Raw genomic sequence first — 16,323 nt, forward strand, 5'->3', positions numbered from 1 at the left:
GAGAAAATCAACTTCTTCAGCTACTAGACCCCACACAAATTTAAATGTGGATGGGTCTTTGTCTAAATTATTTATTCAGAAAAATAATAAAATCCTAGCCAACCCAAATGCTTCTGAGATGTTTAGTAAAGAGTTTTCCAGAGAGTTGAAATTAACTGTTTTTAAACCTAAATTCAATTGTTACTATATATTAAATTTAATTAAACAATTAAATCTAAGTTCAATTGTTACTATATATTTCCTTATTTCCTTAAATAGTAAATCCTAAAACATATAAGTTACATTTTTTTTTTTTCTGCTTGTGTTTGGGCCACACCAGATGGTGCTCAAGACTTACTCTTAGCTCTGTACTCAGGGATCACTCCTGGCAGTGCTCAGGGACCATATGAGATACTGGGGATAGAATTCAGGCTAGCAGCATACCAGACAAGCACCCAACCCACTGTACTATCTCTCTGGCCCAAAATTTTCTTGATATGATTACTATGAATATTCACTATAATTATGCCCAAATGTTTCAACTATTCTTATTGTTCAGTTATACACTACTACCGTCACATCACCTATAAAGGAATCTGTGTAACTCACCCACACTTAATGCCTCTACCTAACTAAATCAAATATCAACTGGAGCAATAGCACACCAGGTAGGGCGTTTGCCTTGCATGCGGCCGACCTGGGTTCAATTCCTCCATCCCTCTGAGAGAGCCCGGCAGGCTACCAAGAGTATCCCGCCCGCACGGCAGAGCCTGGCAAGTTCCCCGTGGTATATTTGATATGCCAAAAACAGTAATAAGAAATCTCACAATGGAGACTTTACTGGTGCCTGCTCAAGCAAATCGATGAACAACAGGATGACAGTGCAATTTTTTCAGTAATTTACTCTTTGCCAGTATATTCTTATTTTTAAGGTCATAGATTAGTTGTGATGATTGATATACTGTTTATAAATAAATAAAGATAACCCTGGGGGCTGGAATGATAGTACAGCCGGTAGGGTGTTTGCCTTGCATGCAGCGGACCTAGGTTCCATCCCCCACATCCTATATGGTCCTCTGAGCACTGCCAGGAATGATTCCTGAGTGCAAAGCCAGGAGTAACCCTTGAGCATCACCAGGTGTGATCCAAAAAGCCCCCCAAAAATAATAAAATTAAATATAATTTTTTTTAAAAATCTTATTCAGTTTTCTTAAAACAAATTCTGTCACTGAAAACAGTGACTTTTTGGGTCATAATTTCATGAATTTGCTTATTTCTATATTGAATATTAGACTATACTAAATAAAATGTCAGGAAAAGTATGTTCTCTTTGTTGACAGGATGATATAAGCTAAAACATATACTACATATACAATGAGTGGAGACCACAGACCAGAACCATTTTTAAAAGTTCCTTCCAAGTACTAAACAGATTTCTTTTCTAAAGATGCAAATAAGGAGACTGCTGTCAATAATCCATACACCAACCTATAAGTTGTGCTTATATGTTTACCAAATGTCTTTGTATGAAATAAATCAAGTGAAATTAGCAGTGAAATATAAGGAATTAACCTGATAAAAATGAAGTTGGGTGAGACATTTTAAAATTTATAATAGACATTCAAAATTTGCCTGTGATTATATTCACTACATTCACTACTTCGGTAAAAGATCTAGTAGTGAAGTAGTGACATGATCATACAGACCTTAGAGTGTGAGTGTGTATGCATTTAATTTTGTTATAACAAAGCAACTCATAACCATTTCATGTTTACAATAGCAACTTTTCTTTTCAATGAAACAGAAACTTTAAATCAACAGGCACAAAATTACAACAGAGAACGTCAATTCCAGGTAAGATCTATAGGTTCTGCTGATTCTCCCATCTAGTTACAGGGCTTAACAGACCTCAGTGAAAACTGAGGTTCCGTTAGTTCTACTTTCAAGCATATTGTATCATAGATCAATGCTTGGGCTTCAAATTTACAGACTGCCTGGATTCAAATCCTAGTGTCATCACTTTACTAACCAAGTGATTTCGAGGAAAGCTACTTAAACAGTGTTCGGGCCTCTGCCTGTTGATACGGAAATCTTTTATATTTACAAGTATGACTTTTATATTTACTTAATATAAAAGTCAATATGCATAAAACACTCTGAATAGTGCATAGTGAATTATAACCACCACCTAATAAATGTCAGATACTTTTCATATTATACCTATTTCCATATAAAATGGAAAATGAGAAATACATAAAGCACACATTTCATGTCTAAATATATACTCAAAAGGTAGTACATATTACAACTAGAAAAGAAAACTGATGAAAATGAGGCTGGTGAGAAAAAGATGGTAACCCTGATAACTATTCTGGGCCCAATCCACAAAGGTGATGGCCAAATTAAATCTTTCTCACTTTCTCAAACAGCAATCGAGTTCTATAAATTCTACATCCTCAAAAGCTGTCTCATTTGTTCCCATCCCCTCTACCAGTTCCTTGATCACATTCCCATTATTTTACTCCCAGCACATGTAAACATTATTAGTACTCTGTGACATTTAAAACCTACGTAAAGCTCACTGTCTAAACAAAACCTTTCACTTCTTTAGAACATTTTATGATTTTTAACTGATGGTCAAGAATTTAACAGAGAAAAGAGAAAGTGAACGCAAAACCTTATGGCTTGCAAGCACCTAGCCCAGTTCAATCCCAGAACACTATGGACCTCTGAGCATTGCTGCGTGCGGCTCTGGAGGGCAATCCGGGAGACATTTTCGGGCCCCAGGATTCATCTGTGAAGTCCTGTTAGCCAAGAATCACCACAGGTGGCCCCTAAGCCCTGTAAGAACTACTTGAGAGGTCCCCCAGAAAGATTTCTTAAAATTCTGCTTAAGCAGTCACAGAAATAACACAAAGGTTAAAGCATTGGCCTTGCATCCTGCATACCCAATTCAAATCCATGGAACCACAAAAGATCCCTTGAGCACCGCCAGGGGTCACTACTGAGCACAGAGCCAGGAAGAGTCTATGAGCACCACCAGGTGTGGTTCCCAAAGAAAACCAAAATAATAGTAATACCACTTAAATGTAAACATTTATTAGCTCCTACTATTATCAAAAGTAAAACCAAGGATGATTTCTTTTTCTGATCTTAAATCATAGAGAAATACAAAATTAAGTTTAAAAGGGCATTATATTTCAAATGAAGGTTTGATAGTTACTCTTCTGCCTACATCACCTATATTTATTGTTCTAATGTACTGCTTTTTAAACAAAAATGTTTGCATCTATTTTGTTCTACTCTATAATTATCAAAGAATTCCAATAAAACTTAGGAATAAATGACTCCCCCATGTGGAGATTAGCTTACATACTCTCTTACAAGCAAGACTGATAAATCACATAAGTTTTAATACGTGTAATTTTTAAGGTAACCTTCAAACATGAAACTAAAAGTAACTTAATGCCTATAAAGGTAGTAAAAGGTTGATCCTAAAGTAACAGAAAACTACATGATAACTGTTTAAACTATGCTTAAAAATATATCTAAAAAACCATGACTAGAAATTTTAATTTTATTTGCACTTTAGCAATATTAAAATCACTGGTTGATTTAGGGTATCCTAAATAGGTGATTTCTGAAAAAATTTAAGTTGCTTATTGAATAAGCAGTGTTTTAAAATAAAGAATTTGATATGCAACTAAAATTGACTCATAAAAAAATTTTAAATCTCTATATATTGTGAGAAATGTATAAATCAGAAAGATGAAAGCTGAGAATTATGGTGTTAGTTATTAAACTTCTGCTTTTAACTCTAATATCAAAGTAAAAAAACAGAAAATGTATACGATTCACCAATGAGTTGTTAAGGTAGAAATTTATTTACTTAGAAACAAAATTCCCAACTCTTTAATATTACAGTAGCATTCCAGCTTCAGACTAGATCCACACATATTCTTCTTTTGTTTGACAGGGGTCACACCGAGATAAGCTTAGAGAGGCCAAGGCCAAGGCCCCGTGATGCTCAGTGAGGTGGGGTTGGTCTGATGGTTCAGAGTCAGGCCAGGTGATACAGTGGGTGCTTGGGGGTGACCAAAGCCATGTACACCCAGCTGTGCTGGGGGATTGTGAAGGACTCTGGGGCTTGCATATGCATTAACACTGAGCTGTCTCCTGATATTCCTATTCTCACTTGCTATTGCTCAATTCTTTTCTTCAATTTCTAAAAATGCAAAGCGTATTCATGCAACTGTTAAGGGAGTTTTTTTTCCCTTTGTCATAGAAAATATGAGAGAAATGACAAATTCAGTTATCAGACAGAGCAACCATAGATAGAAATGAGAAGTCATACTTGAGACTATCTGTGACAAGCTTCATTTGCTTAGAGTAAAGATTCTATGATCGCACTACACTGAAAGTAGGTCTCCAGTATAAAATAAAGTAATAAATGCGTGGGCCAGAGAGATAGTCCAGTGGGTAAATCACTTGCTTTCCTTGCATGCAGCCAACCTGGGTTCAATCTCCACATATGGTCCCCTGAGCCGCACCGAGTGATCCCTGAGTGCAGAGAGGGTATGGCCCAAACCCATACCCCACTCAGAAAACAACTTAAAAAATAAAGGCACTAAAAAGAGAACAATCTACTAATTAGAATATTTTTTTTTAATATTTGTGTTCACTGACAAGCTCATATAGATGTCACATATATATGGTACAGAGAATAACTGTAAGAAGGAATCCAAGGTATTTAAAGGGGACAACTTGATGACCCTTGACTGTGAAGGACAGAGAGGGAAAGGAATCAAGGAGTTGGGGGGGAAGGGGAAGGGTAGCAAGAAGAAGTAAGGGGAAGGAGGGGCCAAGGGCCTCTGGTACATCTGTGGCAGAGAGAAGTGGTACATGCCCAAACTTATATAACCAACTGAATTGTACCCCAGGATGCTTCATTAATGGCTTCAACATAGCAAAAAATACTGAATTGATCCTTTCAAATTCAAAGTTTAGTATCTGCTATGTTAATTTAAATTTTTTTTTATCTGTTAACATTACAGAATTATACAAATAAAGGTTGTTAGCAAATTATGGGGACCCGGTTTTAAAAACAGTTAAGGGAAAAAGTCAAATACTCACTTTGTTATTCTGAGTCACAAGAATACTTCCACCCCCTGGTTTCAAAGGCACCTCCTCCATTGCTCCAAATACATCAGTTTCAACTGAAAAAGTTAGTTCCAGACCCAGATCACTAATATCATTATCTAAAATCCATTGTAAATTTTTGGCATATTCTGGATCAATGGATGCCACATCTTGGTAATTTACAGGAATGCCTACAAATACAAACAAATAGCAGTTATATTCTAAATGATTCAGCCTTTCCTTATCTGTTCAGTGGTAAAATACTGCCCTCTACAGATTTTTCTGTAAAACTGCAAAATATTATCCAATTCTCTCTATTTTAAATTGACACTAATTCCAAGTCTGCAGATACCTTCACATAAGATTATTTCCTTCCACTTTCACATTGTGATCTTTCTTTTTAAAAGCCATTTAGAATATTGTTATAAAAATCCAGACTGACAATTCTCTTAAGTATAACATTAGATACTGTATGGTTAGCAAAAACATGCACTAAAAATTTTTAACACTTTAACAAAACAATTGGTTGCTTTTCTTTCCAAACCCCAAATATCTTACAGTCTCTAATTAAAAATAAAAACCATTTAGACCAATCTGTGGTTTACTTACAAAGAGGTAGAAATAGTTATCTAAGTATTTTACAAAACTATTTCTAAAAAAGAAAAATTTCACAAAAGTACTAGAAATAATGAGAGCCATACCAAGAATGTGCTTATAGAATGATCTTGTAAAGTAAATGTTGACCAGCTGCCTGTGATTCAAAGCTAATCCTAAGATCTGTCCAGCAAACCGAAAATAGTTCAGATGATCAGGATTCACATAGGAGTTGCTATTAGGCTGAAAAGTTGTTCCTATTAAAATAAATACAAAGTAATTTCTTTTTAAAAATAGGCATACAAAAGAGACATCATCTTAATACACATAAATTAGTTCATATTAAATGATAGCAACACTAAGGTAATATTCTAACTACCAAAGAAGTTTTTGAGGAATATATAAAAGATAACAGGACAAGAAATTCAAAACATAATATTAATTGAAATACTTAGAGCAAGTCTTTATGCAAAGGCAAAATTTACTCAAAGACCAAATTTAAGAATACTTTTAATTGAACCCTCCCCTTCACAGACATATACACCCATCTTTTCCTAAGCAGTGTGGCCAAGAACTTCTAGGGGCGGATACTGTCTCACTCATCATCTCTCTAACGTGTAATGCACTATGTATTCACTGCTTTTCACTCTAAAAAGAATGGAGCACTACTAGAGAAAAACTAAAAATCTTAAGTATACAAATTTTGTTTTCTGGAGAAGGGGTGGTGGAGTTACACACCTAGCAATGCTCAGGGGTTACTCCTGGCTCTGTGCTCAGAAATTAGTCCTGGAGGTACCATTACTGATGGGAATGTTAGGATAGATCTGCCGCACACAAGGCAAGCATCCTCCCCACCATACTATCTCGCCAGCCCTTGTATACATTTTTAAGTGATAAATCTAGTCAATGAATGCCTTTTAACAAATTTAAACTTAAAAAATCACCTAAGTCCACAAATCAACAAATACTTCCTTATGACAATCAAGTTTAAAGAAGAAGCAATGAACTTAAAAGGAACAATTGGCAAGAGCAAAAGTTACCACCCAATGTTAAATCTGGTACAGGGGAGTATGATCCTATTGAAATGAAAAAGATCTGAACACAGATGGAGGCAATGGTTACATAAAACTGTCAACGTACTTAATGCCACTAAATTATGTACTTGAACTGGTCAACATGGTCAATGTTATGCTATATTTTACAACAATGAAAAAGATCTCAAAAAAAAAATCTAGTGAAATGGAAAAACCTAGATCTCAGCTTTAATTCTATCATTCATTAAAAAAGATATTGACTGGACTTATGTCATTTACTACTTCTTTAGGTAGCTGGAAAAAATATAAATAAATTGAAACAGCACTTTTTAATAATAGAAGTATGAAAGCAGTGGAAAAAGAATTTTGTGCCAGCTTAGTATATATATGTATATATATATACATATATATGTTATACTACACATCACACACACACACACACACACACACACGCAGGCACACACAAGCACATGCTCGCAAAACATTCACTTTATGTTTCCTTCGTCTTTCATTGACCAGTGCTGGCACTAGTCTGAACAGCTATAACTTTTCAAGAGATTCCAAACTTATCTGGCCTAACTTCAGTGCCTCCACAAAAATCCATTTTCTTTCAAGTAAACAAACAAAAAGCCAAATGCTCCCGAGCTGCTGCTGTCCCCTAGATCATTCTAGTGACTCTTGGGGTCTGTACAGCCCAACTTGGGATAGAAGGTACATATTTGGATGCTGGGGCTGAACAATTTTAAAAAGCTAAATGAAGCAAATCATTCACAGGTAACTTTAGATATCCATTCCCAGTCATGAGCAACAACTGGACTGTAGATGTCAAAGCAAAGTTTATTAAGATAAAGAGCTTAAAAGATAAACATAATTCCAAATATATGATATTCTGAGAATAGCCACATTTCTTTTTACCTATGAAATAGTGAATACTTAGGATTATTGATGAATTAGCTAAGATTTCTGATCACCACTGTCCTCCCCTATCTCTCTATATAAATCATTCTCTAAATACTTTCTAGGATATCTGCATTGTTAAAACATAAAGAGTGGTCAAAATATATATACATATATATATGTGTGTGTGTGTATATATATATATATAAACAAATGGGAGCAGAAATCTTCAGAAAAGGAATAGTTTAACTTAAAAACTAGCTAACAGAAAGTTCATGTTATGTTTTACATTCAAATTAATGTGACTCTAATAACTTTTTCTACTGTTTCATAAAATGTTATTGCACAAGAAATTATCATTCTCATAATCTACTACTACTACTACCATGTAATAGTAGGTTTCATTCCTAATTACCAGAAACTAGGCTAAGCAATTTTACATGAATTATTACTACCAAACAAGTATTGTCATTTTCAAGTCAGAAAACTGAGGTCTAATTTTGTTAAGTGGAGTGTACCAAGATCATAACATAAAGTGGGTAGAACACATCAGTGTAACAACAAAGGTCGAATTCTTTACCACTACACTAAGCTAATGCCATGGTTAGCACCTTAATTTGATTAGAAACCAAATTTAAAAGAAAACTGACACTGGATCTACCCACATATAATCCTCTTGACTACAATAAAAAATTAGAACATATTACTACTATGTTCCCAAAGAGAAGACCTAGATTATAAAATAAATCATGATCTTTATGGTACATATGCTGTCACATATGCTCTGCAATAAAACTGCAGTATAAAATACCTCAATTAATGATTCCATACCAAACCTACTTTTCAGTTATAAAATAAAACAGACTCAAAATATGGGACTATAAAACCGAAGTGATAGCACAGCAGGTAGGGTGTTGGCCTTGTACACATCTGACCCGGGTTCAATCTGTCCCACGTGGTCCCCCAGAACAATGCCAGTCCTGAGTGCAGAGCCAGGAGTAACCCCTGCACATTGCAAGGTGTACAAATATATGTGTCTGTGTCTGTGTCTGTTTGTCCTTGAAACAAGTTATCTGAGAACCAAGACTAAACTAAATAAGTCACATTTTGCTAATGATTCACCCGCTCATTAACTATGTTAACATAAACAAAAACTGAATTTCAGTTTTCTAATCTATAAAACGAGAACACCATGCTTACAAGGTCACTGTGAGAACCACAGGATAGAATAAACCGATACGGTTTGGAAATGTGATGTCACTGTAAAACGTCATCTAGACTGTAAAACTTACCATCTGCTGACTGGGTGAACAATGCATAATCAGGGTTGACTATCTCATTAGACAGAATATCAAACCATTCACGGACAACGCCTTGACCCTGAGTTCAAGAAAATAAAATTAAGTATCAACAAAAAGATTTTACATGACAAATTTCTTCTAAGAAAAAACAGATAAAATCAAATTAATTTTTTCATTATTAATATCATTTTATTCACATAAACATCTTTTATATGGAACAATATCAATGACACCAATTTTTATACCCACCATGCCCTCTTCTCCATGGAACCGTACAGCAATCCCTTGTTTTAGCTTGGCACAATTTGCTTTTGACACAACTTCACAGCTACTCCTAAAAATAGAATCTAAATATGTAGCATTGGTTAATTTTACATATTGAAATTTATAATGACTATTATTTTGTACCTCATATACAAAACAATACATTCCATATCCATACCTCTATGAACCAGAAGAATATCATTTTCATTTACTGGTCTGTGTACCATATCTGAATCTGGTTGTCCTGAATGCAAATGTTCATAGAACCATTCGCAGCGATCTTTAAATGGCTAAAGAAAGAAAGAAAATAGTCAGCAGTATTCAGTCACCTACCTGTCCAACTGAACTAGCATACTGAACTCTTAGCAATTTAGATCTCTATTTATGATAGTTGATATAGTGTTCTGAGTATTTCAACAAAAAAACTAGAGATTTTAAGCCTAGTGAACCTAAAAAAACTACTTATATTTTCTCAAAAGAAAAAAAAACTGAAAAAACAGAAGGCTATATCTAAGGTTTTAATATCATATATGTTAATAGAACACATGAATCTTTTAAACCTAACAAGTCCTATACGAATAAAGTTTCACATCAAGAAAAATTATGTTGCATGTTCCATTCTATTCCTTATGAAAATAATTTTTGTATTGCTTGTTTTTTGGGACAATAGCAATGCTCAGGGGTCAATTCTGGAGACCATATGGGGTGATGAGGATCAAACCTCATCACCCCATATGGTCATGCAAGGTAAGCACCTTATCCACTATACTATTTCTCCAGTCCCTGAAAATAATCTTCATGCATGTTTTGTTTTTATAATTTCACAATATATGCAGCAACTGTAAAAAAAAAAAAGGTATCCTTTTTCCTCTTCTCCTACCCTGAAAGTTGAAAAATAAGATCCATTACATAGTAAAGAGTATATACTTTGCTCATCAGCCATACCTACAAAGAGCAAGTGATTTGTAAATTTTTGGTCAATCAAAAGCATTATTGAGTATCTTATATGTACCCATACTGCAGGTAACATAAAAAGTTATAAAAATTCTAGCGTCAAAGCCAGGGATATAGCTCAGCATTAGAAGCATACGCCTCAAGTGTCTAAGGCCTTGGGTTTGACTTCTAGTACACCAAAAATTAAAAATAAAAATCCCCATTTCACTGTTAAAAAGCTGGAGAAGCCACAGATAGGACAGTGAGGAAGGCATTTATTTGCCCTGCACTTGGTAACAGAATTCAATCCCCAGCACCACATGCGGTCCCCAGCCCCGCCAGAAGTGAGCATCAATGCATGTGACCCAGAAAACAAAAACAAAAAAACTTTAATTTACCTGGAATAATACAGTATATATAAAACACTGAGTTCCAAACATTCCAGTACAGCTACACAGTGCAGTTAAGAATATAAAGACTATACAGAGATATATAACAGCTTCCTGATGTCACAGTTTAAACTAGAACTTAAAGGCTGGATAGGACTTGCTCAAGCAGAGAAAAGAGATGCACATCAAAAGGAAAAGCAGTAGAGGGAGAAACCTGATCTCCTTAGAAGACGGAGTGAGAAGCCTATCCCTCCCAGTGGTGAAGGAAATGAGCTATATAATCGAGGACATGATTGTGTCTACTGGAACTTAAGTAAGAAGGTGCAGGGGCCACTGTGGTCAAAGATGTAACACGGTAAGTGCAGTAACTAACATGAGTGCAGCACCAATATAAAGGGAAATCTTCCTGGCAGCAGCTGTAATAATATATATATTGGATGAGAAGGGCCTGCTCGTCATAGGAAAGAGGAATAGTAAGGTGAATCTGAAAGACATTCCTTTGAATAAAGTGAAAAGCAAGAGAAGATCTCTAAATACAAGAACTCAAAAGGAAAAAACCTCATGAAGAAAAACCTTGCCTAACAATCTATCTCCAATTCTGAGACGGCTCTAGAAAAAAGTTGGTAAAGATAATGAATGTTCTGAATTTGAGGATGTCTGAGATACAACTGTTAAGGACCTGGAAATAAAAACTGTGTTGGATCTGAAACACTGGAAAAAATAATGGAGAAAATTCTAGCTGGTGACAGGATAAGGTCTCTTGTTTGGAGACTAAAGAAAAAGAGAACAAAGGGGCTGAAGTGATAGCACAGCAGGTAGGGCGTTTGCCTTGCATGTGGCCGATCCGGGTTCGATTCCCAGTACCCCATAGGGTCCCCTGAGCACCACCAGAAGTAATTCCTGAGTGCATGAGCCAGGTTAACCCCTGAGCATTGCTGGGTGTGACCCAAAAAGAAAAAAAAAAAGAAAGAAAAAGAAATAAAGAACATGGGGCCAGTGCGATAGTACAGCAGGCAGGGCGCTTGCCTTGCATGCTGCCAACCCGGGTTTAATCCCTACCAGCCCATATGAGCACCGACAGGAATAATTCTTGAGTGCAGAACCAGGAGTAACCTCTGAGCATCGCTGGGTGTGGACCAAAAAAATACAGAATACCAAGAAAAGTTTATGATCATAGGTCAGGGAGAATTTGCTAAGCAAATGGTCAACATAGAAGAGGAAAAAAAAGAGAACCAAGGTGGTACAATAACACAATAGCCAGGTTGGTCAGATAAATATGACCAATATCTAACATCCCAGAGTGGTTATCTACCAGGCAGTTATTAGGACACCAATAAGTATCTCACACTGAGCTAAACTAAACATTAATTTTTCCCTTAAAAACCAAAATGCATGCCCAGAGCCTTAGACTCAACTAACATTGCAACAGACCCCTGACAGTCAGCGGGAGACAGACCCTCAGGGATATTTGAAGCAGAACAAAGAAAGCCTCTTCAACAAATTGTGTTGGACAAACTGGGCAGCAACATGGAAAGAAAAGGAAGGAAGGAAGGAAGGAAGGAAGGAAGGAAGGAAGGAAGGAAGGAAGGAAGGAAGGAAGGAAGGAAGGAAGGAAGGAAGGAAGGAAGGAAGGAAGGAAGGAAGAGAGGGAGGGAGGGAGGGAGGGAGGGAGGGAGGGAGGGAGGGAGGGAGGGAGGGAGGGAGGGAGGGAGGGAGGGAAAAAGAAAGAACAAACTCAGAACTTTTTCTAATGCCATGCACAAAAACCAAATCAAAATGGATTACAGATCAACATCAGATCTGAATCACAAGGTACAAAGAGAAAAATATGGGCAGAATTCTCCATGACACTGAAGTTAAAGGCTTCTTTAAGGATGAAACCCACTGACAAATAAGTGGAAGCAAAGATAAACAAATGGGACTACATTAAATTAAGAAGCTTTTGTACCTCAAAGGTACTGATGAGAATGCAAACACAGCCCACACACTGGGAGGAATTACTTGCCCGCCACCACTTCTGGAGGGATAATTTAGGGAAGGGAATGCTAAGATGGGGAAGGAGGAAAGTGCCTGCCCCAGAGGCAGGCTGGGGTGCAGGAGGGAAACCAGGGGCACTGGTAGAGGGTAGTGCACTCTGGTGAAGGGATGGGTGTTGAACACTGTACCCCTGAAACTCCATCATGAATATCTTTGTAACTAATTCATGGTGATTAAATTTTTTTTTTTTTTTTTTTTTTTTTTTGCTTTTTGGGTCACACCTGGCGATGCACAAGGGTCACTCCTGGCTCTGCACTCAGGAATTACCCCTGGCGGTGCTCAGGGGACCATATGGGATGCTGGGAATCGAACCCGGGTCGGCCGCATGCAAGGCAAACGCCCTACCCGCTGTGCTATCACTCCAGCCCCTGGTGATTAAATTTTTAAAAAAAAAACTTAAATACCACTCTTAATTAATTCTCAATAAAAGTATTAATTCGGGAGATTTGACATTTAATATTTGCACTTTTGAATTAAAAGAAAAGAGAAATATTTCCATAGGGGAGGAGCCTCCCAGCAATGCTCAGGAAACATGGACGCCCCTCCTGGCCATACACGCCCCCAGATCTGAGACTCAGCGGATTCAATGCTTAGGCCCCACAACTCAGACCCAATGGTGCTTCCCTTTCTTTAAATTAAATGCATGATTTTGCACATAATTCTAACAGTGCTCTGTATTTTTTTTAATAAAGCAGTGCTTTATCAGATTCACTATTGGATTTATAAATTGAATTTGTTCATTTTTATTGTTTCAAATAAATTATTTTCAGTCACCGTGAAATTATGGAGTTATTCATGATTGGGTTTCAGGCATGTAATTTTACAACACTGATCCCTTCACCAGTGTCCACTGCCTCCACCAATGCTCCCCACCACCCCATCTGCCTCCCTCTCATTAGTCCAATTCTATGAGAGGATCTCTATCTTCCTCTCCTCCCTCTCTCCCTTCCTCTCTCCCTCTCCCTCTCTCACTCTCTCGTTCTCTCACTCTCACTGTCACTCTGGTTTACAGTACTGTTGCTGAGAGGGTTTCATACTAGACTTTACCACCTTTCAGCACCACCTCCTCCTACTGGTTTAATACTGTTTTGCCCCTCCCTGTCCTATCTCCCAGCCCCTCAGGTGCCTTGCTTCCTACTGAATACCAGTCCTCATATTCTTTGCTCCCATTGTCCTTGGGTATTCATAAAGACTAAACTAGAATGCAAAGTGCCCAATGTCAAGAATTTCATGCTATTCAAAAATTCAGTAAAACAAGAGGGCAAAAATTATACAGAAATCATACATTTAAGCATAGACTTTGAAGTCTGATTTTAAAAAATAATGCCTACAGGGATAGTACAGTGGATAGGGTACCTGTCTTGCAGATGGGCTGGACTCAATCCCCAGTACCATATATGGTCCCCAAGCCCCACCAGGAGTGATCCCTGAGTGCACAGCTAGGAGGAAGCCCTGAGAACAGTTGGGTGTGGCTCAAAAATGAAACAAAATTTTTAAAATGCCTCTAAGGGCAGAAAGATAGTACAAAGGTTAAGGCACCTGCTGGCAGGCAGTCTGCAGCCGAGACCCTGACTGAAATCTGGGGACCAACCATATATGTACACACACACACACACACACACACACACACACACACACACACACACACACACACATCATATACATGAAGTAGGACCTAACTTTCTATAAGATAATTCACAAAATATGATTAAAGAGTTTTCTCTCAACAGAATTTTCGCAGCAACACAAAACGTCTCCTTTAATTCCCAGTCACCTGAAGCCACTAACTGAACAAGACCACTTGTGGGATGGGACCACCACTGTTGGATGAGAAAAACCTTTAAGTGACAAAAAGTTTCCTAAGTACGTTATAGCATGTAAAGTGAGGTTTTTCCTGATGTGAGAGCAAACTGTAACATGATGCCCACTTTGAAACACTTCAATCCGTATTTCCTACAATTGAGAGAAGCTGCCTGCAAGAATGACAATAGCCACACACCCCCCAAAAGAAAAATAACACTGGAGATTACTGACCTAATCCTTAGACCCATTTCAAGTTATGTTGATTTCCCATTAATGTCTTTTATAGTTCGGCTCAGCTTTCACTTGGCGGCGTACAGAAAAATTTTAGTTCTTTACTCTCATTCCTTTCCCTCTCCTCCTGCCCCCCTCCATGCGGTCTCCTCCCACCATCCAACTCTGGTTCTGTCAAGCTATCTCAGCACCATGACCACTGTCCACACAGATGTCCTCCAGATGCAGCTCTAAGTCACAAACTCCATATTCAGGCCCTCTACCAGCCCCTTCTTACCTGGCCCAAGCTCTAAAACCACAGTGCCTGGCCACTACACCTGTGGGCCATCCTCACCCTAGTAAGGCAACAGAATTCCCTCTCTAGGACAAAAGACTAGAGAGTAGAGAGCTACGCAGAGGAGAGACAAGAGGATCCAAAAGCAGGGATGGTTTTGAAAGTAAGAAAATGCCTTTTTCAAAAATAAAATCTTTCACGTATATTCTCACTTGTACTAGAACGCTGTTACACAGTTAAAAATAAAAATTCAAATCCAGAAAGATAATACAGGCGGTCAGGCACTTGCCTTGCACTCAGCACACCAGGGTTCGATTCACGGCATCCCCTTAGGGTCCCCCAAACACCATTAGGAGTGATCCCTGAGTGTAGAGCCAGGACTAAGCCCTGAGCACCACTAGGTGTGATCCAAAACCCAAAGGCGAAGGGAGGGAATAGAATCTCCAATAGAGTCCCCTGAACACCATCAGGGCTCACTAATGAGCACTGTCATGTAGAGTCCTCCCACATGGTCCACTGATCCCACCAGGAGTGACCCAAAGTACAGAGTAAGCCCAATGCGTAGCTGGTGTGGCCCCCAAACAAACAAAACTAACAAATGGTCTCCACAAATATAAATACAGTATTATCTTACTACATCTAAACTGCAGCCTCCCGTTTATCACACATTTCTGACAAATCTGACAGATTTCCCAGAATCATGTACATTTTCCTGCTTAGCAAACAAGCAATAGTTTTTAATCTAGTAACCAAGGTTCAACACACATGACCAACCTCCCTTTCCAGATTTCTATCTCATTCCTCATCCAAAGTGTTGGCTTCAGCAATTAGAATTTTTCACCTTCCAACCTACATAACTTGGCTAGAACATCCATCTTCTCCATTTTATCCTGTGAGAACCCTGCATATCTTTTCACAGTCCAGCTTAAAAACCTACCTCCTCACTGCTTCTTGACCTTTTGCTTAGGATAAGCATAAAAATCCACCTCCTCTTTGGAATTTCTCTTTGGGAAAACAGCTGATAGTAAGTTCTCCGTCCCTTAAACTCCATAAGAGACAGACATTACTATAATTATTCATTTTGTTCTGTTTTGGGGTCATACCCTGTGGTGCTCAGGGACTACTCCTGGCTTGATGCTTTGGGGATTTGAAGCTCCAGCATAAGAAGCATACGAAGCATGCATTCCAGTCCTTTAAGCTATTTCTCAGGTCCTGTAATGACTATTTTACGGAAATTAACTCCCCTTGCTTGACTGAATTGTGATGTCCTGGTGAGTGGAGGTATGCTTTCAATCTCTGAAATAAGTGTTATTTATTGAACACGAATACCAACCACTATTCAAAGTTTATCCTCCACAATACTTTATAAGACTGTTATCATTACTTCGATTTTCTAAATGAAGAAGGCCAGGCTCAATGTTAGAAAGATGCCCCAAGTCACACAGCTG

At 37.8% G+C, this 16,323-nt stretch overlaps 1 protein-coding gene across 2 annotated transcripts in view; it reads right to left on the bottom strand.

The window, feature by feature from the left end:
• HACE1 (HECT domain and ankyrin repeat containing E3 ubiquitin protein ligase 1) overlaps positions 1–16,323 on the bottom strand; it is an 82,735-nt gene that overhangs the window by 13,058 nt on the left and 53,354 nt on the right. For both annotated transcript variants that reach the window (XM_055136186.1, XM_055136187.1), the window contains 5 exons: positions 9,387–9,498; positions 9,194–9,291; positions 8,936–9,023; positions 5,820–5,969; positions 5,113–5,309 (listed from right to left, as the gene is read on the bottom strand). In XM_055136186.1, coding sequence (XP_054992161.1) covers positions 5,113–5,309; positions 5,820–5,969; positions 8,936–9,023; positions 9,194–9,291; positions 9,387–9,498 — 645 coding nt within the window. The remainder of the gene's footprint in view (positions 1–5,112; positions 5,310–5,819; positions 5,970–8,935; positions 9,024–9,193; positions 9,292–9,386; positions 9,499–16,323) is intronic.

Source organism: Sorex araneus, chromosome 4, assembly GCF_027595985.1.
Source record: "Sorex araneus isolate mSorAra2 chromosome 4, mSorAra2.pri, whole genome shotgun sequence".
NCBI lineage: Eukaryota > Metazoa > Chordata > Mammalia > Eulipotyphla > Soricidae > Sorex > Sorex araneus.